Source organism: Podarcis muralis, chromosome 8 (genome assembly GCF_964188315.1).
Source record: "Podarcis muralis chromosome 8, rPodMur119.hap1.1, whole genome shotgun sequence".
Lineage (NCBI taxonomy): Eukaryota > Metazoa > Chordata > Lepidosauria > Squamata > Lacertidae > Podarcis > Podarcis muralis.
The window spans coordinates 80,149,545-80,175,576 of record NC_135662.1 but is presented as its reverse complement, the minus strand read 5'-3'; the positions used below and the strand labels follow the sequence as shown (position 1 = coordinate 80,175,576).

The 26,032-nt window shown below is 41.6% G+C and overlaps 2 protein-coding genes across 4 annotated transcripts in view; one reads left to right on the top strand and one right to left on the bottom strand.

The window, feature by feature from the left end:
- NFX1 (nuclear transcription factor, X-box binding 1) overlaps positions 1-7,637 on the top strand; it is a 35,541-nt gene extending 27,904 nt beyond the window's left edge. For all 3 annotated transcript variants that reach the window (XM_077933375.1, XM_028737975.2, XM_077933376.1), the window contains 5 exons: positions 33-131; positions 1,868-1,934; positions 2,278-2,423; positions 3,139-3,240; positions 4,972-7,637. In XM_077933375.1, the coding sequence (XP_077789501.1) occupies positions 33-131; positions 1,868-1,934; positions 2,278-2,423; positions 3,139-3,240; positions 4,972-5,044 (487 nt within the window). In that variant the 3' untranslated portion in view covers positions 5,045-7,637. The remainder of the gene's footprint in view (positions 1-32; positions 132-1,867; positions 1,935-2,277; positions 2,424-3,138; positions 3,241-4,971) is intronic.
- A 6,878-nt stretch (positions 7,638-14,515) lies between these two features.
- On the bottom strand, positions 14,516-24,282 carry LOC114601028 (carboxymethylenebutenolidase homolog). The gene is made up of 6 exons (XM_028737973.2): positions 24,030-24,282; positions 20,263-20,477; positions 18,821-18,928; positions 16,945-17,087; positions 15,714-15,805; positions 14,516-15,427 (listed from the first exon to the last, which is right to left on the bottom strand). Exons 2-6 carry the CDS (start codon positions 20,475-20,477, stop codon positions 15,248-15,250), a joined length of 738 nt encoding a protein of 245 aa, XP_028593806.2. The 5' UTR covers positions 24,030-24,282; the 3' UTR covers positions 14,516-15,247.
- Between the last annotated feature and the right edge of the window lie 1,750 nt (positions 24,283-26,032).

Here is a 26,032-nt window from a genome sequence, read left to right as displayed (position 1 = left end):
AAAACAATTACTTTTTAATATTCATTAATTAGGCGGTTTGCTGAAGCTCTTCATATTGATGACAGTTCTGATCCTTTTAATGTCCGTGCCTCTGTACCCAAGTACAGTGATAGCTTGAAAGAGGATGCAAGGTATGTATCGTTGTTACTTAGTGGTTTGTGTATTCTCCAGGGACACATTGGTAGCCCTTTGACTTCAGTGTCCAGAGGTTATAGCTGGAGAATTGTTTTAATGTTAAAATTCTAGTTGGTCTAATTTCCAAAGGTTTTATTAAATGCTCATACTGATAAGTGCCTCTTCTCCCCCATACATGATAGGGAAATTTGTTTGAATGTTTCCCTCTTTTCTTGCGAGTTCTCCAAGAAAATAATGGTGGCATAACTATGTTGTTAGTAGCATGTTTAGTACAGTTGTACCTTGATTCGCGAATGCCTTGTTACTCGAACGTTTTGGCTCCCAAACTGCAAACCCGGAAGTGAGTGTTCCGGTTTGTGAACGTTCTTTGGAACCCAAATGTCCAGTGTGACTTCTGATTAAGTGCAGAAAACTCCTGCAGCCAATCGGAAGCCACACCTTGGTTTTCGAATGTTTTCGGAAGTCGGATGGACTTCTGGAACAGATTCCGTTCAAAAACCAAGGTACGACTGTATATTGAACGTAAACTGTGGGTGGGGGCATAATTTCATGCCTCAATGGAACACATGGGCAATGGAATTCTGAACTCTTCCCCTGCCTAGGGTTTCCCTTCTGTAGCTGATTTTTCTTTTATGCATGTTCATTTTCAGTATTTGAACTGATTTCAGCTAGGAGGAGGACTGTGGAGAGAGGAATCATGTGGAGGAAGGTTCAGAATCTCCATTTCAAATTGATTTAAGATGTCAATGCGGTTTATGGCAGCTATGAAATTGGCAAGTGCCATATTAGGAATAATTAAATAATTAGGGACAAATTCATGGCGGAGAAATCTCATAATAATAATAATAATAATAATAATAATAATAATAATAATAATAAATTTTATTTATATCCCGCCCTCCCCAGCCGAAGCCGGGCTCAGGGCGGCTAACAACACTAAAACAGTACAACATTATAAATACATTCTAAAAATTAATTAAAATACAAATTGATGGCAACCATAGACTAAAGCTTTGTAAAGATTGCCAAAGGAGGGAGTCAGGCTGCGCCCTGACCAAAGGCCTGGTGTAACAGCTCTGTCTTACAGGCCCTGCGAAAAGATGTCAAGTCCTGCAGGGCCCTTGTCTCTTGCGACAGGGCGTTCCACCAGGTTGGTGTCCACAGTGGCTTTGTTCTTCCATTGTTGGGCAGAACAATCTGGATACTAGTTGCTGGGAATCACGAGGAGGGAGAGTGCTGTTGCACTCAGTCCTGCTTTGGGGGTTCCTGTGGCAATTGATTGGCCACTTTGAGAAGACGATGCTCAACTAGATGGACTGTTAGCCTAATCAGGCTTTTATGTTCCTACCTGGTGCTTTATTTGTGATTCTCACTGACCTCCATTTGAAGGCACACTGGTCTCCCCACTGGTCCAAAGAGGTTGGTGACCTATTGGGAAAAAAGCAGTGAAACGATACGTATGATGCTTATTCCACCAGAATTTAAGTGCAGTGGGAATGTTGAAGCTTGTCTATACTTTTTTTTTTTTTAATTGACCTTGTGAAAAAGCAGAAAATGTCAATTGTGGCTTTAAAATGAGGCATAATGAAATTGGATTGCAAGTGAGAGTCTGAAACCGCTCACAGTGTATCCTGTGTGATTTGTGCTGGGAAAACACTGGTGTATGTCAAATGCTCTGTATGGATAGCAGCAGTCCTCCTCACATTTGTCATACAATTCTTCATTATTACAGGAAAGATTTAAAGTTTGTCAGTGAAGTTGAGAAAGAAATGAAAGCCCTTGTAGAAGCAGTAAATAAGGTTAGTAACGGGGGAACCTTTTATTTCCTGTTAATTTTTTGAAGTGTACATACGTTTAAGCCATGAACAAAACTAAAATTTATTTTGTAAGATTTCTTAAACTTATGGGGCAGAGAGAAATATGTATATATGATGCACGCATGTACATAAACTTGGATGCTATAGATATTTTTATTATTGCAATTAACAGTTGTGATTCAAAGAAGTGATACATATTTATTGTAGATAGTTCATTCTCTAGTCTTGCAGATTAACACATAACAGAAGCTAGAAACTACATGCTTCATTCTTCTCCAACCTTCATGAAAGAAACATATAAAATAAACATCTCTCTGTAATCCAGAGCAAGCATACAAAGAAGAGCCATTGCTTCCCGCCCATGAACAGAGAACACCGCAGAATCATCCATGAGCTTGCTCAGGCGTACGGCATAGAGAGTGTGAGCTATGATAACGAACCAAAGCGCAATGTTGTTATCAGTGCGGTGAAGTATGTTGTTCCATTTTCTTGTTATAAGTTGCAAAATAACCTCCTTAACAGACACTGTAATATTCGCATTTGTTCTATTTAAGCCTGTTCTGTTTTTACATTTGCACTGTGCAAACATCTTGTGCGTTCTTTGTGTGCCGTGTATTTCAAAATAGTGTTTTGTGTTGTGGAGAGGAATCTGTCCTCATGAACATTTCTGTTGTTGAAAATGTTCCTCATTTATATATATTTTACATATTTGAATTCTGTAATAGTTGGCATCAAGTCAGATTTTCATATAGAGCAAAAGTCAGGATAAGCACCATTAGTTAGTTAATCAGTCTTCCTCCCAACCCTCATTTTTATAGACTTTGTAGACTTGTGTGTTGTCTTACTGTGGGAGCAGAGAGGAGGGACATTGTTTCTGTCCATCAGTATTAACTTGGTGGATGGGGTTTTTTTGTTTCTAGTTTTCTCTGTATAACACAACTACTCATTAGTATTTCCAAATAACGCAGGACATTAAATGAAAGCATTATCCTATCCCGCTGGGGTTCTTGTGTGAAGCGAGATCTATACAAAGGACATGCTTTCCTCCCTTGCTTTCAAAACCCACTTCTTTTTAAAATTTTGATATAGAAGTGGCTGTGAGGGAATGAGAGGAAGGGAAATCTAGTCGCAGCCATGTGGGCATCCTTTGTCAAAGCTCATTTATATTATGGCTCTCTTTCTCCAGAGGGAAATCAGTTTGCCCAACAGTTACTCTGACTTCGCTGCTTACCAAGGAAAGGCAGACGAGGCCCCCACCGCCTATTCCTCATCACAAACAATCAGAAAAGTAAGTACTATTGCTTTGAAATATTTGTGCTGTATTTTTTATCAGTGTGTTTTCTGAAATAAGATACATACACTTACAAATGGGCAAGCTGGCAATGCAGCCCAGTCTGTCCTACTGCCGCAGAAGATAGAATCGGGATATAAAATGATATTAACAGATTGGAGAACTGGGCCCAAAATTAATTTCAGTAGGGACAAATGTAAGGTTCTGCACTTAGGCAGGAAGAACCAGATGCACAAATATAAGATTGGGGGCACCTGGCTTACTAGCAGTACATGTGAAAAGGATCTAGGGGTCTTAGTGGACCACAAGCTTAACATGAGTCAACAGTGTGATGCAGCAGCAACAAAAGCTAATGCTATTCTAGGCGGCATCAACAGAAGCATAGTGTCCAGATCAAGGGAAGTAATAGTACCACTCAATTCTGCCTTGGTCAGACCACACCTGGAATACTGTGTCCAATTCTGGACACCACAATTTAAGAAAGATGTTGACAAGCTGGAACGTGTGTAGAGGAGGGCAACCAAGATGACCAGGGTTCTGGTAACCAAGCCTTATGATGAACAGTTGAAGAGTTGTGTATGTTTAGCCTGGAAAAGAGGAGACTGAGAGGAGATATGATAGCCATCATCAAGTATGTCAAGGGCTGCCACATGGAAGAGGGAACAAGCTTGTTTTTTTCCTGCTCTGGAGGGTAGGAGTCAAACCAATGGCTTAAAGTTACAAGAAAGGAGATTCCGACTAAACATTAGGAAGACCTTTCTAACAGTAAGAGTTGTTGGACAGGGGAGCGGTCTCCCTCGGGAGGTTGTGGACTCTCCTTCCTTGGAGATTTTTTAGCAGAGGTTGGATGGCCATCTGCCATGGATGCTTTAGCTGAGATCCCTGCATTGCAGACAGTTGAACTAGATGACGTTTGGGTGTACTTTCCATCTGTACCATTCTGTGATTCGATGAACATCTGAAGGGCCACATCTTCCTTCCCTTTGGTCTAGGGCTAAACACTGTCTCCCAAAACCTTGGAAAGACTCCCTCAGTTGATGCCCCGGTCATTTCCAGCCATAGCCACAGCACAAATGTCTTATCCTGCACACGTATGTAGTTGCACAATCAGGAAGTGGACTTTGATTTTGAATCCTGTCTTTTTATCTGTAAGGCTGCTAAGTATCAGTGCATTGACTTGTATTCTTCTGATGCAATATTTGGCAGAAGAGTGTTCCAGAAGGTAGTCTCAGTATGAATCCCACTATAGTAAAACATTACTGAAGAAAGCAAAATTTAGTTTTAATTAAGAACGGGGTAGGGCAGCCCGCCCCACACTTAAACAGGAAGCACACACGTTCATGTTGGTTGTTTGGGAAGAGCAGGACTTAGCATTTTTTGTGCAGTCCACACACCCTCACTAGGTGTCTTAAAATGCTTAATTTAGTGGGATTACCTTCTTTCCTTTTGTCATCTTTTTGTTAGCTCATCTTGTTACCTTGTTGTAACAGTGCTTAGTCTTACTCTTCAAGTTTAGGAGCTTCTCCAGGTACCAAGCATAGTCAGGGAATGGAGGGGAAGCTCTCCCCTTTAACGTAATTTGTAAGGTGACTGTGCCTGCTGACCAAGACCAAGGTGCTATTATGTCAGTCCAGAATGCCCTGCATTACTGAGAACCCCAAAATTTGATTTTTACCTGAAAGTATCAAATTTTTATTTCTCCTTCCCCCCATTCTGTTTTAATTTCAGGCACGGGAATAGCAGCACAGAGAGAGGATTCAAAGAGGAGCCTGTGATTGACTACTTTGATGTACAGGACTGAAAAGATGAATGTGAAATTTGTGCCGTTGAAAAGTGGAAGTGATGCTACCAATCATTTTTTCCGTTGAAACGCTTTGTACTCGTTGTATTCAAAGTACATCCTGGAAACAGCAGATGAAAAGAAATAGCTTGTCATTCTTTAACCCTCTCTGTGTGTGTAACCAGCTTTGGGGTGGGGGGAAACGAACATAGAATGTAAGTGCAAGTTGTATGTACGTCTCAACAGCCTGCATCTGACGCTGCAAAACCTGTAGTGGTTCGTAAGGACAGAAAAACAAGTTGGCATCTAATGGTAATCTGCTATAAAATATAAATGAATTATATCTCCTATGTAAGATAAACTTTTTGTCTGGGTATAAGGCACAATGAAACAATAGCCCTATGCAAGCTGTCTCCCCTCACTCATGCAAAATTGTACCCACCTTGTGTGATTGGCAGCCCTGCCCTCTGCCATCAGTGAGCTGGGGAGAGCTCAGAAGCAGGAAGCTTGTTCCCTGTATGATCAGAAACACCCTACGCGGTCGGGGCCCTAAATCATTCTGGGAGTATAAACCTATAGTGCTGGCTCTTTGTTTTAGACCTTCCCCCAACCCCAGTATGGATACAAGCTGGAAGGCAAAGACTCAGGGATGGACAACAAATGCATCTGCAACAAATCCTTAAAAGTTTTCAGCTTAAGGAGACAAGTTAATTGAATTCATGAAGTACGAAATTAGGGATGCTGATGTATCCAGATGAAATGATGAAAGCCAGCTTTTCAGTCAAAGCATTAGGAGGCATAGTCCCATAGCAATTTGAACTTTGTGCAGCCTAGAAACAGTAGGATTGGTGAGTCAGTAAGTTTATACCCTTTTGAATCTAAACTTGAGTTGCCTTTGCCATAAGTCTAATGCTGGATATTTTCAGGTGGTAAGTGTATGGAGATGGGGATTTTTTATGTCATCTGTAGATTCCTTTTTGGGGTTTTTTTTAATGGAAATGAGCTTATCGGTTATTCTTCAGTTAGGGTAGCATGTAGCCTTATGCTTTGCGTGTAGCGGTAACAAATAATAATTATTTTTTTGCATTTTTATCAGTGGCCAGACAGCAATTGAATATGGTTACTGTACTTGAAATGAGATATAAAGCCACCTTATTATTTCTCCTCCTCTTCCTCTTTGCAAACTGTGACCCATATATTTCCTTAACATTCTTCCTGTTTCATACCCCTTCCTTTTGTGGACAGCTTCCAAGCTACAGGAGTGCCCACATGGATGCACCTTACTAAAAATAATAGTGTGTAAGGGTTTTAGATGAGGGTACTGTTTAGTAAATTTTACTTAAATTGTACCCTGCCTTTCCATTAAATATGTGTAACGGCATTTTATCAGTATGCAGGGGAATCCTGAAGTGGCTTGGACTATCTGTATCTGCCTTGTGAACACGTGCAAGTATCCATTCTTGGTGCATTATGATTTAAATTAGTGTAATGGTTTGTAACAAGAGAAGAGGCCAAACCCACATCCCTAGTAGAATTTTTAAGTTCCTGTCGCACAGAGACATTGGGTTAGTGGCCCTGCAGCACAGACAAGTGATTGTTCCTTATATTACACGTTTATTATTATTTAAATACCAAAAAGTTGAGCACAATTGCGCCTTTCCCACAGAACCTTAAAGTAAAATGCACTTCCTTTCTGTACATGGAGTGGAGCTGTGCTTCTGGCACCCCTATCCAGTGGTTGGTTTTCCTGCATGGTAGGGATTTTGCACTCGGTAAAAGTTCTGATGCCCCCCACCCCAAAGACATGCACAAAATAGGTGCTATGTTATAGCTAAAATCACATGAATGCAGAAGGGATCGATCAAGACTCGAGTGGAAGTGCAGCTCTACATTCCTCCAGCCAGTACAATGTACTTCTGCTGCATCAATACAAAAGAAGGATGTAGCTGAACATTTTGAACAGAGCCCATAAGCACAGAAATGTTTATTCCTTTTCATTACTTAGCCGTTTTCATTTATGTGGATAGTGGTTTTTAAGTGACTGGTTCTGCTATTGCTTGGTGAAAAAGTGCCATGTATACATTAAGGGATTAAACTGGTGTTTCTCTTTGTTGGTTTTGTAACATCTCAGCTTTTAAAAAATTGCCATTCTCATTTTATTCACTTCTCATTCGGTTTTTGCACTTTTTGGTGATCTGAGAGGGAAACGTCTAATTGGAACAAGTTTTTCAAACTTCTCTTTTGCAATTATAAACAGGGCATTTGGATCCATACATGCAAACAGTGCAGGCAGAATTTTAGGACTGAGGCTTAGTAATAATTACATATTCAAAACTGCTGAGAATACTCAGTGCTTTGTGTGCATCGATTTGTGTGTAATCTAAAGTTGTGAAAATTGCTATGGAAACCATTCCTAATGGCATTTCTCTTGATGTACTTCATGATGAATTAAGTGAATTGATTTATGTTTGGTTTTTAATAAGTTATTTGTCAAAACTTTATATATATATATACATACACACACAACTTGCTTGCTTTCAATTCAGTGGTGTAATAAATGACTGACTTTATAAATTTGTAATATAAAACTGTAATAAAGTTCAAATGGATCTTGTCCATCAGTGTTCTGACACCATGCAAATGCTCCTCCAGCTTTAGATTAATATCTTCTATCACCATTTGCAGAAAACATAGCAGTGGAGGACTTTGGGCTTTCTAATTTCAGCGCTGCCCTGTGCAAGGCCAAAATTTGGCACCCTTTCCTCCACCTCTCGCCATCCACTCCAAGTCATGTTTGTGGCACCCTCTCAGCTCAGCACCCAGTGCAGGCAAACCGGTAACTCACCCCTAAAACTGCCTCGGATCATAGTTCAAACTGATTAGCAAAGCCTAAATTCAATGCCTCATTTGCAGTTTTGGAAACACGAGTAATCTGTCCAGACAGCACTTCAGATTTAGCCTTCAGGAGCTACAGAGCTTCCAGCCACTCCAATGCAAGAGCCATTCGGATTTTATTCATCAGGTTCCCGTGTCTTGTTCATTTCACACCTTTTTAATTAGGGAAGACTCGCCATGCTATGCCCGTTTCAACAGCCTCATCCAATAGCACAAAAAAGTCTGTGTCTTTTGCCTCTTTTAGATCATATTTGGCCAATTTGTCCCCTTAGGTGCCATAGCATTATCACTTTACTAGTAGCTTTTCACACTTTATATCAAACTGTTTGCTGTCACCCTTGGCGAATATAGTAGTAATAATAATAATAATAATAATAATAATAATAATAATAATTATACATACATACATACCCTGCCCATCTGACTGGGTTTCCCCAGCCACTCTGGGTGGCTCCCAACCGAATATTAAAAACGCAATATTTTAAATATTTACCCTTGGTTGCTGGAGACAGCCATTAGGCTTTCTCGCAAGCCATACCATTTTTGCATGATCTTAAAACATTCATTATTTAATACTATCCCGTTGATTCTCCTCTGGTATTATATTAATCTATCCCAATAATATTTATAAAATTCCGCAGTTGTACCCGTTGCAGCAATTTCTCTCATAATAATTGGTTCTTCCAGGAAGGACTAATCCTCCTTTGTTGGAGATAAACCGTTTACATGTTTCTGATAGTTAGAATTTTGCTTCATTGGTTTTTTTATCCCCGTATCTTTCTCCATAATAAGCAGCAGAGTTTTATTTCCTAATCATCACAACTCTCTGCATTTGTGCCGTACCTCCACCTAGTGGTCAGTATGAAAGTAGCAAAGAATCTGCACTAATTTGTTGAAATTTGGATGACAAGCGAAGTCACACATAGCTGCAACCCTGGATTCAAACAGAAATCAAACATTGCTGTGTATCTCTTGGTTCCCAGTTTGATGCTTAGTCTCCAGTTCACATCACTGCAAGCTCTCAACTCTGGCTTTGTCCTTCTAACTATCCCTGAGTTGAGGGCAGGGGGCACCCATTTGCAATCGTGCACAGAGTCCCTTTCCTTCGTTCCCTTTAATGCCCCATCAGCACAGAAAGCTAGCCTGGCTTACATTTTAACACTTGCTGGATCCAGGGATGGAAGGATCTCGCATACAGCCTACCTCACCCCCCTGCAAACCATAACACTTATTTCAAATTCAAGTGATACAGACTAGCATCCGCTAGTCACCACGGCTCTTCAACACCCCCAAAGAAATTTTGGGGTGGAGGTGGATTGCAAACTTTAGACAACCACCTTAGACAGGAGGCGGGCAGGTGTGGAGGACTCCCTGGTCCTGAATGGGGTAACTGCCCCTGAAGGATCAGGTGCGCAGCCTGGGAGTCATTTTGGACTCACAGCTGTCCATGGAGGCACAGGTCAATTCTGTGTCCAGGGCAGCTGTTTACCAGCTCCATCTGGTATGCAGGCTGAGACCCTACCTGCCTGCGGACTGTCTCGCCAGAGTGGTGCATGCTCTGGTTATCTCCCACTTGGACTACTGCAATGCGCTCTACGTGGGGCTACCTTTGAAGGTGACCCGGAAACTACAACTAATCTAGAACGCGGCAGCTAGACTAGTGACTGGGAGCAGCCGCCGAGACCACATAACACTGGTCTTGAAAGACCTACATTGGCTCCCAGTACGTTTCCGAGCACAATTTAAAGTGTTGGTGCTGACCTTTAAAGCCCTAAATGGCCTCAATCAAGTGTATCTGAAGGAGCGTCTCCACCTCCATCGTTCTGCCCGGACACTGAGGTCCAGCGCCAAGGGCCTTCTGGCAATTCCCTCACTGCGAGAAGCCAAGTTACAGGGAACCAGGCAGAGGGCCTTCTCGGTAGTGGCACCTGCCCTGTGGAACCCCCTGCCACCAGATGTCAAAGAGAACAACAACTACCAGACTTTTAGAAGACATCTGAAGGCAGCCCTGTTTAGGAAAGTTTTTAATGTATTGGTATTTTAATATTTTTTTGGAAGTCGCCCAGAGTGGCTGGGGAAGCCCAGCCAGATGGGTGGGGTATAAATAATAAATTTTATTATTATTATTATTATTACTACTACTGCTACTACTACTACTATTACTATTACTATTGTATTATATGTGCACCAAGTTGATCCAGTTTGAAATGCACAACGCAGAGTTCTTTGTGAAAAGGGGATGCAAGGATGCCAGGATAAACAGCCAAACAAAATTTGAAGCTTTCATTTGCAAACCAGATGTTACAGAAAGGTTCTCTCCCTCATGAAAAAAGTAACTCTGGGAATGAGGAATAGAAATTGGAGTGAAGGAATTAGCCGACCTCGGCTGACTAAACCTTAATTCATATATGCAAAGGATGGGGTATACTCTGTCACACATACACAATACCAAGGAACCGGGCTACGGATCTTATAAAAAGCAACAATAGGAAGAAGGCGAGGCCTCAGAGAAGGGGGGCCACTCTGAATTTGCACTGTTTCAGTCTTCTCATGTAGTTGTAATCCTTTTTGTGAACTGATCCTCTTGGCCCTCTCAGGGGAACGGGTAGGTTTCATTTTTCTTTGCTTCTTCAGGGCACAAGAATACAGTGGTTCCTCGGGTTACATACGCTTCAGGTTACATACGCTTCAGGTTACAGACTCTGCTAACCCAGAAATAGTACCTCGGGTTAAGAACTTTGCTTCAGGATGAGAACAGAAATCGTGTGGGACACAATCCTAATGGCAGTTTCAGGTTAAGAACGGACCTCCGGAACAAATTAAGTACTTAACCTGAGGTACCACTGTACCCAGATCAAGCAAGGACCATTTTGCCAGCTCAGAAAAACTCTGCTAACTCAGCCCCAAAGGTCCAGGATGCGGACAGCAGACGCTAGTCCCTCAGAAACTCCGCCAGAGTGCTGCAGCCTCTCTCTGATTGGCTACCAAGCTGGATGGAGCAGCACTTTGGGATGGAGAATAAAAGGAGCCGTTTCTGAGGGAGAGTGATATGATTTGAGGTGGGAGATCGGGGTGAACATTGGGTTTGGCTGAGGGAGAAGCGGTTCTGATTTGGGTTGGACATCCGTGCTGAGGAGACTACTGATAAGCAAGAGGAACGAGCCTTGCAGCTTAGATAGAAAGTTGAGTGTCTGGGGAAGGTATACAGACAGGAGTTAAATGGAGGGTGTGCCAGAAAAGTTGGTTTTTTCTTTTTCCCTGCCAGCAAATGGTTAGCGGACAGCAGCTTATAATCGGCTGGGGTTCCAGCAGGAGGGGTAGTTGAAAAGGAGAGGATTTGGAGAGAAAATTCATAGTTTTGGGAGTACGTTGGGATTGAGGTTGGGAGAATAGATTGGGAGACAGGAAGCGAGAGGAGACAGAGTTGGTTCTGGGTAGAAACATCCACTCTGAGGAATATATCAAAAGCTAGAGAAAGGAGACTCTGAACTTAGTGTGAAGGACAGTGTGTGGTGTCCTGTAAGAGTAATTAGGCCAGTAATTAACTGGGAGGCTGAGGCTGAGCCAGGAGAAGTAGAAGCTGTGAGGATAAAGTCTACTTAGGACTCATTCCAGCCAGGAGGGGAGAGATTATTCTACAAAAAGAAAAGATCCCTTGGGTCTGTTACTTGGGAGTACCTCAGGAGTAGGGTTGTCTAACAGACAGGAAGTACCACCTTGTTTAAGAACGAAAGTATTAAGCGGTAACAGCTGCGCAACAACTGAGGAAACACATTATAATCTGAAGTAATAATAATAATAATAATAATAATAATAATAATAATAATAATAATAATAAATTTTATTTATATCCCGTCCTCCCCAGCCGAAGCTGGGCTCAGAGCGGCTAACAACAGTAAAATGATAAAACATTCTAAAATCATTTCATTATAAAATTAATTCCAATCAAATTAATGGCAACCATTTGGGCTAGAAGTTCTGTGAGGATTGCCATAGTATCCTGTGTTTTACCCACTTGTGTCATAAACTTCCTTTGCTAAATAAAAACTTTATTGTTTATTTGAACAAATCCTGCCCGAGACTCCAAATTATTAAGTTTTCCCTGACACAAGTCTGCCCACAAGACAATCTGAGGTAGATTGTGGGAATTCGTGTTCTGTGAGGTGGGTGCACTATACAGTGGTACCTCGGGTTACATATGCTTCAGGTTACATACGCTTCAGGTTACACACTCCACTAAGCCAGAAATAGTGCTTCAGGTTAAGAACTTTGCTTCAGGATGAGAACAGAAATCGGGCTCCGGCGGTGCGGTGGCAGCAGGAGGCCCCATTAGCTAAAGTGGTGCTTCAGGTTAAGAACAGTTTCAGGTTAAGTACGGACCTCCAGAACAAATTAAGTACTTAACCCGAGGTATCACTGTATTTAAGTGAGGGCAGGCCCAACAGCACCAGGGGGGAAAGTGCTGTTGCGCCATCTTAGTGGGCTGAGTCTGAGGAGAGGTAGAACCTGTGGGAATACAAGCTATCTGGGTCACATTCCTGTCAGGAGGGGAGATTTCTTCTAGGTAAAGGAGACTCCCATGCCGGTAACAAGGGGTGAGGCGATCCTCTGGGTCTGTTATACTCATCCGAATACCTCAGGAGTGGGTTTGCTAAGAGAGTGGGTAACTTGACAAAAAGTACTCCTCACTCGTGAACGGTATTAAGCTGTGAAGGAAGCCGTGCCGTGTCAAAAGAAGTCCACTGTAATAACAAAGTAAAGGAACGAGAGTGAAGCAGCAGAAACCGAGTCAAGCATTTCACCGCCTATTCTAGAAACCCCTCTGTTCTCGAACCCAATTAATAAACCGTGTTAAAACCTGAAGCACCTGCCCAAACTAAGCATAAGGACATAGAAAGGAGTAACAGAAACTGAAGAGTAACAACTAATTTTGAGTAAAGGGAGTTAAAAAGAGAAGCTGTGCCTGTACTACCGTGTTTAAGCCTGAGACATCCTTGTATTTAGTTTAAGTAATTTAGTTCTACCTGAAAGAATATGTCTCCTGATACAACTTTGTTTCACCAACTTCTTCTTCTTCTTCTTTTTTTTTTTTTTGGTAAATAAAACTTCCCTTGTTGGATTAGCTCATGGCTGAATCGCGGATTCCCTCACACAAACACACAGACACACACCCGCCACCAGATAGCCTGAGGTAAATTGTAGACATTCATTTAATTGGTGTACCATGAGGTGGCAGTTAGGAGAGAGGGTCGGCTACAGATTAGAAAGACAAAGGGAAACAGTGCCAGGTTTTCCAAAATTATGAGTATTGCCAGAGGCCTGTAAAAATCAAAACAGGAAAGGGACTATCTCTTATTCTACCAAGTTTCCAGAATGCATCTTTCCTAGTTATACAAAAGGCTCCAGATATGGTTTCAAAAAGTTCCAAAGACGTGTAACTAGGGAAGTTTATTCATCAGCCTCACCTCACAATATTTGTAGTGCTGAGGTTTTTGTGCAAACTTCCTTAACCACAGCTAAGGATGAGCAAAGCTATCAATTTCTGTGTTTCATTTTTATAGCTTTAAATTCTGTTTGTCACATTTCTGCATCATATATATATAGACTGCAGCATAGCAGTACTGAATAACAAAAGTAAAAATAATATGTTTATTTGCATATATCTCCATTCATTTGCATAACTCCCATTTTTTAAAGAAAGTTTTCATGAAAACTCATCAGCATTTGATCTTTTATCCTAATAAACATATTTTGTATGCAATTTTGTCTAAGATATATTTATTCAAACAAATTCCCCTAATATAATGCGCCTTTTCACTTATACAGTGGTACCTCGGGTTACAGACGCTTCAGGTTAGACGCTTCAGGTTACAGACTCCGCTAACCCAGAAATAGTACCTCGGGTTAAGAACTTTGCTTCAGGATGAAAACAGAAATAATGCTTTGGTGGCGCGGCAGCCCCATTAGCTAAAGTGGTACCTCAGGTTAAGAACAGTTTCAGGTTAAGAACGGACCTCCAGAATGAATTAAGTTCTTAACCTGAGGTACTACTGTATTCATTTTTATATACAGGTGGCGACCATTTTAGGCATATCCAAATCATGCACGATCACTGACGTGCTGGTCCTTTTGCACCTGGAAGAGGGTGGAATGGAGATAGAACGGAATGGGGTGCACTTATGAAAGCTCCACTGTTTCGTGTGGGGTCTGAGAATGGAACCCCCATGTGAATTGGTCTCAGCCTGTACACTTTATATACATTTCCCCCTAATGTATGCATCATATACACCTTTTCGAACTGAAGAATCAAAGAGTTGGAAGGGACCCAAGAGTCATCTAGTCCAAACCCCTGCAATGCAGGAATCTCATCTAAAGCATCCATGACAGATGGTCACCCAATTCTTTATTCAGAAGCGCACTGCAAAAATTTGGAGAAGCAAATTTCTAAGGGTAGCTGCAATTTGGTTCACATCTTGCTTTGGGAAGTATAAATCAGATAAATTTGCAGGAAAATATGTACCGAACTGAGTTTCTCCCGAATTGCTAACCACGGCTAATGGACATATTCCCTTAGGCACCCAATGAATATAAATATGATGCAATTCAATTTAAAACTTTATTGAATAGAGGAATCAGCATAGAAAATTTAGACCAAACGTTATTTCTTTATGTTTCAGGACTATGTTACCAAGGAAAAGAAAAGAGCGTTTCTGCCCCTAACCAATTACTCGGTCACTTTATTTATTGGTTGATTCAATTGGTTTTGCCCATGAGTAGATTGTGGTTAACGCACTGTACTCTGGTAGGGGAAGACCAGGACCTGCCATTTGCAATAGCTACTTGGGCATGGTCTACTTGTAAGCAGTGGCAGTAGCTCAGCTCATGATACCTCCCTAACTAGCTAAATATACAATGGCTTGGTTGAGTGGTGATGGTGAATTAGGCCCTGGAAGAGGCAAAACAACAGGCGAAATGTTGTTCATCTTTGGCTGGCTGAGAGATGGGTAGTGCAGCAGACACACTGAAGTCTACTCCTGCCCTGAGGTTCACCAGCTGAGCATCCTAGTGCCTAAGGGAGAGGATTAGTGAGTAGTGAACTGCTCAGGCACAGGTTGCTGAATGGAGCAAAGTCAGGTAGCTGTTGCTATCACCACCAGCAGATGGGTCTGTCTGCGCTTTTGTGTGCATGAGGAAGGATGTTTTGGGGCAAATAGATTAAGTCTGTGGTATATTTTAATGTTAAATGTTACAAATGTTTCCTTCTGGAAATTTTAAAAGCATATCCTTGTCACTAATTTTTCCATGATGCGTTTTTGGATGAATAGACAGTTAGATGTATCTACTCAGCCAATTCAGCATGTCCTTCCTTGCTTCTTCAATGTAAGGTCTGTCTTGAGGGTTAATATCTTCCCTTTTACGATGTACAAAACCATGAGTTTGTCCAGGATATATTTTCACTTCATGATCAACTTTGCATTGCTGTTTCAGCTTCTGTTCAAGGGCAGTGACCTGCAACAACAACAAAAATACCCTCACATTACTGGTACTGAAATAATTTCTTTATGAGTTCACTTGTCACATCTTGGAACAGAGACAAAGAAAATGGTATAAATGTATGACCTTCAGATCTCCAAGAGAAATATCAACTCAGCCAGCCAGAATAGGCAACATACTCCGGATTTTGGATAATTGTAAGCCATTCCCCACCTCCCAAAAAGCATTTTCTTCAGCAAAATTTATACACCAGGAACATTGCTCCTGATTCAGGAACTCAGTTTTTGAAATAATGCCTTACTTGGTCAAGAGGAATTACTTCATCTTTCTCTGCAAAAATGAAAAAGGTGGGGTTCATCAGGTTGCAACTGTCCTCTGTAAATTTGATCACTCCTAGAATGCATTCAACAATAAAAGTTACATTAAAACGAAGCATGCCAAACACTTTCAGTAAGAGTGCAATATTTAACATTTTGCATGCAAATCCTTTCATATATTTTTATTTTGCCAAAGGTTCAAAATCAGGGATGAGCAATGGCATATTTGTCTCCTTAAAGTGAATCCCATATAGACAAGGACTTGAAGAGCAAAAGGACTGGTCAAAGTCATATTGATGTTGACAAGTTTGACTTGCAGGTAAATTTCAAGTCAACATCCCATGAAATATTTTGATCTGGTTAAGTTAGTAAAATGCATCCTTTCATATTGGTGCTCATGCAAAGCCTGACATTAAGCACCAGTTTATATGTGGTGAGCTATACAAAATAATAGGCTCCTAATATTGACACATGCTCTAATGGACGAGTGTCCATTAAAGGAAAGTCCTATTGAATCAAACAACAGCCTATCTGGTTCAACATTCTGGTTTTTTAAGGTAGCCAGTCAGGTGCCTCTGGAAAGCTCATCTGCAGAACATGGAAGTAATATCCATCTTTGATTGTTGCTCCCATGCAATTGTTATTCAGCGGCGTGCTGCCTCTAAACATAGAAGGTTCATCCAAGCAAACAGGCTCTTGGATATGCCCAAAATATCTCTTGGGATCCTCAGAATGATTAAAATAGCTTAAAATTCCAGTCATTTAACAGCACATATGGAGCAAAAGAAAAGACAAAAATGATTTCTGGTGCCTTTCAGGTACTGAATGAATGTAAATTCAGAGAAAAATAATAGGATCTTATAATAATCAGAGGTCTGTGGTTCCTTCAATTGTTCTGGCAGCTATATTCCAATAAAACCTCCTTCTAAAAGATTTGCTTTAGGGTGGAGTGAAAGGAAAAAAGGAATCACTAAGCTAGCCTAGAATAAGTTTAGAGTGGTGATGAAAAACCAGGCATAACTATTTCAAATGAGGAAGTACAGATTAAGTGATACGAGTTGCATGTGAACAGCTTCTGTGCAAAGTATAACAGGGATATATTTTCTAAAACCTGGTGCAAGTGTCAAAAACATTGTGCTGCAAAGAAAAGCATATTCTGGCCATTATTTCTAACGCACACAGTGATATCAATATTCTTATTGTAGCTACACATACCATAGATGGATACGCCCGCCTTAAAGATAGAATATTTCAACATCAGATGATGTACTGCAGCTCCACCCCAACAAAATCCAATGACACCTATCTTCTTTGCATTACATTGTTCCTTCAGATACTGCAAGACAACATCCGTTTCCCTAAAGCACAGAAATATAAGTGAACAAAAAAGCACCAGTGAAAAGACACCCTCATAAGGGGCCCTCACAAATTTGCACAATGTTGAGAATTTAAGGGTATAAACAAAAAAAGTCTTAATGGGACCAAAGGACTGCTGCAAACTTCATTAGTAAAGGTAAAGGTACCCCTGCCCGTACGGGCCAGCCATGTCCGACTCTAGGGTTGTGCGCCCATCTCACTTAAGAGGCCGGGGGCCAGCGCTGTCCGGAGGCACTTCCGGGTCACGTGGCCAGCGTGACAAGCTGCTCTGGCGAGCCAGCACCAGCGCAGCACACGGAAACGCCGTTTACCTTCCCACTATAAAGCGGTCCCTATTTATCTACTTGCACTTAGGGGTGCTTTCGAACTGCTAGGTGGGCAGGAGCTGGGACCGAAAGACGGGCGCTCACCCCGCCGCAGGGATTCGAACCGCCGACCATACGATCGGCAAGTCCTAGGCACTGAGGTTTTACCCACAGCGCCACCCGCAGCCCAACTTCATTAGTAAGTAGTGGCAAATTTGCCAGTAAAGTCTTTTGTTAGGGAAATTATAGTTAATTTGCCCACAGGCTTAAAAAATGGCTGCAGACACATTTAGAAAGTGAGAATAATATTGGCAAAAGGCATTTGTTTCTTCCTTATCCTCTTTGTGAGGTAAACTGCAGGGTAAGCGAAACTACTTGGTAACTACCTTCGTCGCCATGTTGGAATCCTCCAACGTCGAGGTAAACTGCAGTTTTTTAACGGAACAGAGAAAGTGGCAAAGGGTAAGCTTTGCCCTTTTGAAAGCTCTTTTTTTTTGTATGTGTAGAGGGTGCTTCTTTCGACATCTGATTTGGGGCAGAGGTTTGCTTTCTGTAATGTTTAAACTCTTGGTCTCCACCTACAGTCAATATTTTTTTAATGAAGTCAGATATTGCAAAGCTCCTTTAGGACTTTAGGACTCTCTCTTCATCCAAAAGAAACAAGACTCCGGCAATCGCCATACCCCATAAGTTCTCACAATCACTTGAAAAAAGTATCATTTCAGAATCCAGCTGTGTAGCTCAGGATCCAACTGCCATTCAATGATTTGATGGAATGGAAAGACAAAGCTGGGTGCTATACTTTTATTCCAAATCTACAGATGGTCCCACGCAGTGGTTTTGTGAAGATGCAAAACAGCATGGGAAATGGTGCAACGTTGTGACACCTTTGCAAGCCAATGAACATGGGAAAAACAAGCACAGATTAGTGTCCTTTAAACACTCTCAACCCAAGAGGTTGGTAGAGGATAATTCCATGGCCAATGTTTTTTTCTATAGATCTTTAAATCTCATTTTATAATGTATATAAAACAGAGAAAACTGTTATGAGAACAGATGAGAATTAAAAGCGGATAAAGAATAAAATAATGAGAACAGTTGCATATGGGTAAAAAAATAACAAGCTCCAAGTAAAGAATATTAGGGCTAAAACCCAAAAAATCTTGCCCTAATTTACATTCCCACCATAAATGATAATATAGCCAATGGTGCCGAACAGTTTTATCAGAGGCCAAAATCTGCAAATCCTCTCTCCACGTGTACAGTTTAATCTGATCAATCATATCATCAGCCTCAAAAATCTAAGTTTGGCCACATTGAGGGGCAGTATTTCAATATGAGTTGGAAAATGAGAGTACCCCTAAACATTTTTTAAGGAAAAAAGAAATTACGGTAACTTAAGCCCTTACTTGTTGATATTCTTGGAATCTCGTGTTTTTAGCCAGTCATCGAATGCAGACCAATCATTAGATAGCTTCCAAGCTTCTTGTCCCTTATAAAAGTCTGGACAAATTGCTCTGCATAGAAAATAAATTTAAGTTCATTTTTCAAATATCACAGCACTAGTATAAATACAACTAATCCAGAATATGACAGCTAGACTGGGAACAGCCACTGTGCCCATATAACACTGTTCCTAAAGGATCTGCACTGGCTCCCAGCACATTTCTGAGCACAATTCAACGTGTTGGTATACACCTTTAAATCCCGAAACAGCCTCAGCCTTGTATACCTGAAGGGGGATCTCCCTCTCTATTGTCCAGTCTGGACACTGATATCTAGATCTGAGGGCCTCTTGGTTGTTCCCTCACTGCGAGAAGTGAAATTACAGGGAATCAGGCAGAAGGCAACTGCACCTAATCCAGAATGCGGCAGCTAGACTGGTGACTTGGAGTAGCCGCCGAGACACTGGTCCTGAAAGACCTTCATTGGCTCCCAGTACATTTCCGAGCACAATTCAAAATGTTGGTGCTGACCTTTAAAGCTCTAAACAGCCTCAGCCCAGAATACCTGAAGGAGCGTCTCTACCTCCATCGTTCAGCCTGAACAATGAGGTCCAGCTCTGAGGGCCGTCTGGCGATTCCCTCACTGCGAGAAGTGAGGTTACAGGGAACCAGACAGAGGGCCTTCTCAGTAGTGGCACCCTCCCTATGGAACACCATGCCACCAGATGTCAAGGAAATAAACAACTATCTGATTTTTAGAAGGCACCTGAAGGCAGCCCTGTATAGGGAAGTTTTTTAATATTGGAGGTTAGAGTTTAAGAGAAACAGTGTGATGTAACCAGAAAGCAGGGAGAAACTGGAATGTGTCCTGCAGAGCAAGAGAAGCTGGTGCCTTTGGTGGTGGTGGTGCTGCGAACTCTTCCATTATAGGTTTCAGGTTGTTTTTATTTGTAAATCAGGGTGGCCCAATGTGTATTCTCACTTGCTCCCCTTGCAATTTCTTGTGGGTCTCCAACATATACTATTAATCAGAATAGGACAGAGAGCCTTCTCAGAAGGCAGAGGGCCTTCTCGGTAGTGGCACCCTCCCTGTGGAACGCCCTCCCTTCAGATGTCAAGGAGATTAAGAACTACATAACTTTTGGAAGACCTCTGAAGGCAGCCCTGTATCGGGAAGTTTTTAATGTTTGGTGCTTTATTATGTTTTATATATATTCTGTAAGCTGCCCAGAGTGGCTTGGATATAAATAATACACATTTACTACTTCAGCTAAAGGTAAAATGTTTAGTCAAGCAAAGTATTTTTGAACAACTACATCAGCTTGCACTTTGCATTGACAATTCATAATGCAGAAATATGTCAACTGAAAGAGATAAGACTAAGAAAAATAGAGACAATTTCTCACGTATATCCATGGGATGCGAGCAAATCTGCTATGTATCTTGTGTTTGGTAGCTGCCATCCAAAAATGTCATGAATCACAATCACAGCTTTGTCTGTGCTGTGGGAGGGCTTGTTGATGTAGGCCTTGATGTGCCCAACAGAAATTTCTTGCCCGTGCCCTTCATATTCAAATTTGTCTCCAATGTCACAAGGGCATGGTTTTTCTTCATTAGCCATCTGTAAAGTTTTAAAGATGCATAAAGGTTAATGTAACTAAATTTTAATAGAAATATGTCTGTATACTCTACAGTTGCTGCAGGTGGTTGTTGGAGTCTGCGCAAGTGCTCTGTGATGCATAGAATCAGATAAAAACATATCAGATACATCAAAATTCTCAAAAGATCAACTCACAGATTCCAAGAGAAATTGCTGATTTTTAACTACTGCCACCATAAATGGCACAATGATTTTCTTGGCACTGTGCTTTTAACTTTTCTTAAAGAAATCTTAGTGGTTTGCACCTTAAATCTCTTTCTGTGAATGGAAAAGTGTTCACGTTCACGGAATGAGGCTTCCCCCATCTCCCCTTTGTTGTCTCTTGCAACCTTTGTTAATTAGGTCTTCTTTAAACTTATTATCTGGGTTCTGGGGTCCTATATGGAAGGAACAGTTCCACTTATTGTATGAACCAATGTTTGGTTTCAGGAAGCCATGATGATGATCATATGCCTAAGTCAAAGGCTGGAGGAGCAGAAAAATATCCTTGAACGCATGAATCATTCTTCCTATCACACAAAAATCCTAGATTTTTCTTATGCTTGTTTCTTTCCCCCTTTTTTATTTTTCCTAATCCTAATGGGTTGTTTTTGCTCAGGAATCTTCCAATGGAAACCCCACTGGAGTGATATGGACCTTTGAATTCATTATTCCACAAAGCCCTAAGATTTTACTTTAAAATCTTTCCTATGTTGTTTTAGAATATAAGAATGCCTTTATCGTATCATGATTTTTTCCTTGGTACTTTTGCTCTTTAATTACCTGGACTGGAGGGAGGATGCTAGGAAAATAATTGCTTTCTTATATACCTTACGCAGCTAATGCAAATAGCTATATATTTTTCTATCTAGTGCTTATAATAGACTCATAATGGTTTCATTTATTCATGTAATTTGTGTTATACAATTCTATTACTTCTATATCAATTACTATTTTAAATGCATATTTATTATTTTTCACCATTTGTCACTTGTTTGCAGATAAATTTCTAATTCACTTTCTTTTGGTGTGGTTCTGGCTTTTTGGTCACTATCCATATGCTCATTGGAGTCAATTAATACAGTCTGAATTTAGGACCTGTTTTTCCACACAGGTTTGGGGACCCTTGGGAATTGTTTCTGTTGGCTAGAAATGCAAGGAAGGAGGGTCAAAATGTGACTGGAAGACCTACCAATGTGCATAAAGTGAGCGGCAATCCTAAGACTGGAAAAATGTACTGCTGAATTCAGTGGGGGTTACTGCCAAGTACTTACAGCCTAAATCATACCAAGGGTAGCAAAAGGCCAGGGGAAACACGACAATTGTTATGCAATCTGGGGTGACTTTATTGATTATGCAAACCATGAGGCATATGGTAGAACAGTGCCTATGGTCTTTAGCGCAGTTTGGCATTCATGAAGCACATATTTTAATCACTATTTTTTTCTCCTTTCCTCATGCCTTTGTACAAAACCCTGCATACCAGAATTGCTGCTGATGCAATCTATCTTTTTCTTTTTGGCCAACAATGGATGTTCCTATGCATCATTTCATGTTAAGATTGTGATGGTTTTAGCATATACACTTCAGCAAAGCTCTGTTGGTGTACTTGGGGATGACTCTCTGATGGTAGTTGTTTCATTTTTCATTTTGATTTTCTGTAATTGTGTAGCTGTTACGTGAAAGTAAATACAGTAATACCTCATGTTACATCCGCTTCATGTTACGTTCTTTCAGGTTACGTCCGGCAGCGACCCGGAAGTACCAGAAAGGGTTACTTCCGGGTTTCGCCACTCACACATTCACAGAAGCGCAAAATGATGCCACGCGCATGCACAGAAGTGGCGAATCGCAACCCACACATGCGCAGACGCGCTGCTGCAGGTTGCGTTCTTTTCATGTTGCAAACGGGCCTCCAGAACAGATCCCGTTAGCAACCAGAGGTACCACTCTGTCTGTGTGTTGTGTGTGTGTGTGTGTGTATTAAAGAAGTCAGAGAGGCTAAAGAGCAGAATCGAATTATTTATCTTTGCAGTTTGTTCATGGCAACAATGGAACAGCAGTTAATGAATAACCCAATATCTTGCTTGTGCTGGTCCCATGATGTCCTTGTGATAATTTTAATCTCTTCGCAGACATGGTATTTTCTCACACAGTTAACAGTCACCAAACCACATTTCTTGGGGTTTCTCCATAGTGTTCAGAATTCCTTATGTCTTTGCACAGGGGTCAGCAAACTTTTTCAGCAGTGGGCCGGTCCACTGTCCCTCAGACCTTGTGGGAGGCTGGACTATATTTTGAAGGAAAAAAATGAACGCATTCCTATGCCCCACAAATAACCCAGAGATGCATTTTAAATAAAATCACACATTCTACTCATGTAAAAACACCAGGCAGGCCCCCAAAATAACCCAGAGATGCATTTTAAATAAAATGCCACATTCTACTCATGTAAAAACATGCTGATTCCCGGACCATCTGAGGGCCGGATTTAGAAGGTGATTGGGCCGGATTCGGCCCCCGGGCCTTAGTTTGCCTACCCATGTGTTTGCACATTGATTTTGGGAAGTATACTGGCGCCCTTCCACCAACCTTAAAATGGGTAGTACTAACATGCAATGAGGAAAATGGGACCCCTAGCTGGGAAAGATGGTGCGTCAGATGCTGTTGCAAAAGCCCCCAGCTACTCTTATTATTAGAGAATGCTTCATTGTGTGGCGAAAAGTTAAGTCTGGGGCCAGGGCAGGGGGTACAGTCCAGATCTAGCTCCAGAGGGTGGCAAGTCTGGGCATTTGCTCCACCTCAACAGTGATATAATTTTCGCTTTGCAGAAGAGTTCCCAAAAATGTCAGGATCTATGTGAGATAATAAGGGACGCTGGTGGCTCTGTGGGTTAAACCACAGAGCCTAGGGCTTTCCAATCAGAAGGTCGGCAGTTCGAATCCCTGCGATGGGATGAGCTCCCGTTGCTTGGTCCCTGCTCCTGCCAACCTAGCAGTTCGAAAGCATGTCAAAGTGCAAGTGGATAAATAGGTACCGCTCCAGCGGAAAGGTAAACGGCATTTCCGTGTGCTGCTCTGGTTTTGCCAGAAGCGGCTTAGTCATGCTGGCCACATGACCTGGAAGCTGTACGCCGGCTCCCTCGACCAATAAAGCGAGATGAGCTCCGCAACGCCAGAGTCGACCACGACTGGAGCTAATGGTCAGGGGTCCCTTTACCTTTTTATGTGAGATAATGCATGGCTTCCATGCTTGCCTTTTTTACAGTTAAGGAAGCTCATTGAAAATTCCAAGTCTGTGGGTTGCCAAAATCCTGGAGCTGGCGCTGCGTCTCTCCGCCAATAGAGCTACACATTTTGAAATAGATGTGGGTAAATCGAACCTTACTAAAAGTGCAGGAGAACCGATGAGCAAGCTGTTGCCGTCAGTTATTTTTATCAAGGCACCATGCACTCATGAAGGCATCTCTGCCTCCCTCCCACTCAACTTCCTGCAGAAAACACTTTGGCATATCACGCTGGGACTCTTACGTACCTGGAATTCCAAAGTTCTCCGTTTTCTTTTCTTCTGGGAGGTTAGAAAGGGTTATTTCCCAAAGCTGTGAAAGATTTTTAAAAGGGAAAAGAAATCAGCTTGTCTGCTAACGGGTGCTGCAGCTTCTCCCACACAGCTTCCCTGAGTGGGCCTGCTGCAGCCTTCATGAAAAAGAAAAAAGAGTTTGCTTATTACAAAACAGCACCAGAGGTGACCCAGAATAACCCAGCTAGGAAGTGGGAGGAGGCTTGAACTCCTCCTCTTCTGCTCTTCCAATCCTGCTTTAGCATACACTAGTCTTCTCTGTTTCCTTATTTATTCCTAGCCCATTCAACTGTGCACACGAAACAAGAAACGACATCTTGCCACAGCTCTGCTGTTTTTGCTGTTAAAAAAAACTATTCTATCTCACTAGTTGCTAGTTACTCTCTAGTACTTTATTCTATCTCATTAGTTGTGAACATGTGTATGAACTTAACAGTGCTTAGCTAATTTTTTTAGTTGCTCTTCTGCTCACGTTAATATTGTTTTATAGATTATAAATGCCACACTGATTTGTTAACCGTATAACCTTTGCTGCAATTGTGATGTATAGCTTATTTTTTAAGTTGCCGTTTTGTTAATAGGGTTTTATAAATTGTGATTGTTTCATTGATGAGTTGTTAATTACTTTATATGATTCATGCTATATTTGTTCTTTATGTTTTATTATGTTATTGTTATTTATGGTTTACTTTGAGATTCATTGGAATGAAAAGCGGCATAGAAATGAGATAAATCCAATCAAACAAATAATTAATTAACGATTGCTTAAAATATATATTCATTACACATCATTCACACACTGGAGTACAAATGTTGGTAATCAACAGTTAGTGCTCTCCCAACATTTGGTAGTTCATAGCTCCCTTTGTATTTATAACCTGCTCTTTACCATGCAGTCTCAAATTGGGTTAAAGGTAAAGGGACCCCTGACCATTAGGTCCAGTCGTGGCCGACTCTGGGGTTGCGGTGCTCATCTCGCTTTATTGGCCGAGGGAGCCAGCATACAGCTTCCGGGTCATGTGGCCAGCATGACTAAGCCGTTTCTGGCAAACCAGAGCAGCGCACGGAAACACCGTTTACCTTCCCGCCGGAGCAGTACCTATTTATCTACTTGCACTTCGTGCTTTCAAACTGCTAGGTTGGCAGGAGCTGGGACCAAGAAACGGGAGCTCACCCTGTCACGGGGATTTGAACCGCCAACCTTCTGATCAGCAAGCCCTAGGCTCTGTGGTTTAACCCACAGTGCCACCCGCATTCCCAGTTGAGTTACATACAGCTAATATCAGGCATAGGCAAACTTGGCCCTCCAGATGTTTTGAGACTACAATTCCCATCATCCCTGACCACTTTTCCTGTTAGCTAGGGATGATGGGAGTTGTAGTCCCAAAACATCTGAAGGGCTGAGTTTGCCTGTGCCTGGCTAATGCAAGTAAGCCACATAGTGCACAACAACTCTAAATGATCATTTACACCCAGTACTATTTTTATAGAAAAAGAGGTGCCAGAACACCTCCCTCGTTCACTTAGAATGGAAATGGCGCCCACCTGATAGATGCCAGAACTGAGTTCCGGTGATTTCCAGATGAAAATAAGCCCTGGTAACACCATATCATGCAACAAACCAAACAAGCAGCCACATTTCAGAGGGAGTGATGCTCTCAACTCATACTCTACCACCCAAAGTCTGTGCAAAAAGGTGCATCTTGGTCTGCCAACAAAACATATTTAGTGACAGGACGAGACACACCTTAGAGAGCACATTCCACAACATTGAGGGCCACCACAAAGAAGGTCCTGCCTTACACAAGGTGGTAGAATCACCATGTTGCAATGTAGGAGGAAGCATTCTTTGAGATATTTGGGGTCTAAGTTGTTTGGGGCTTTATATGTCCCTGTAAGCACTAGAATTAGGCTTGGAAGCACAAAGACAACCACTGCAGAACTTTAAGAATTGGTGT

What these genes read in the sequence shown, in the direction of transcription:
- LOC114601028 (XM_028737973.2), bottom strand. Translation starts at nt 20,477, where the DNA reads ATGGCTAATGAAGAAAAACCATGCCCTTGTGACATTGGAGACAAATTT. An exon ending in GATTCCAAGAATATCAACAA is followed by an intron (nt 17,088 to 18,820) that starts GTAAGGGCTTAA and finishes TCTGTGCTTTAG; the next exon opens with GGAAACGGATGTTGTCTTGC. An exon ending in AAGTAATTCCTCTTGACCAA is followed by an intron (nt 15,428 to 15,713) that starts GTAAGGCATTAT and finishes TTGTTGTTGCAG; the next exon opens with GTCACTGCCCTTGAACAGAA.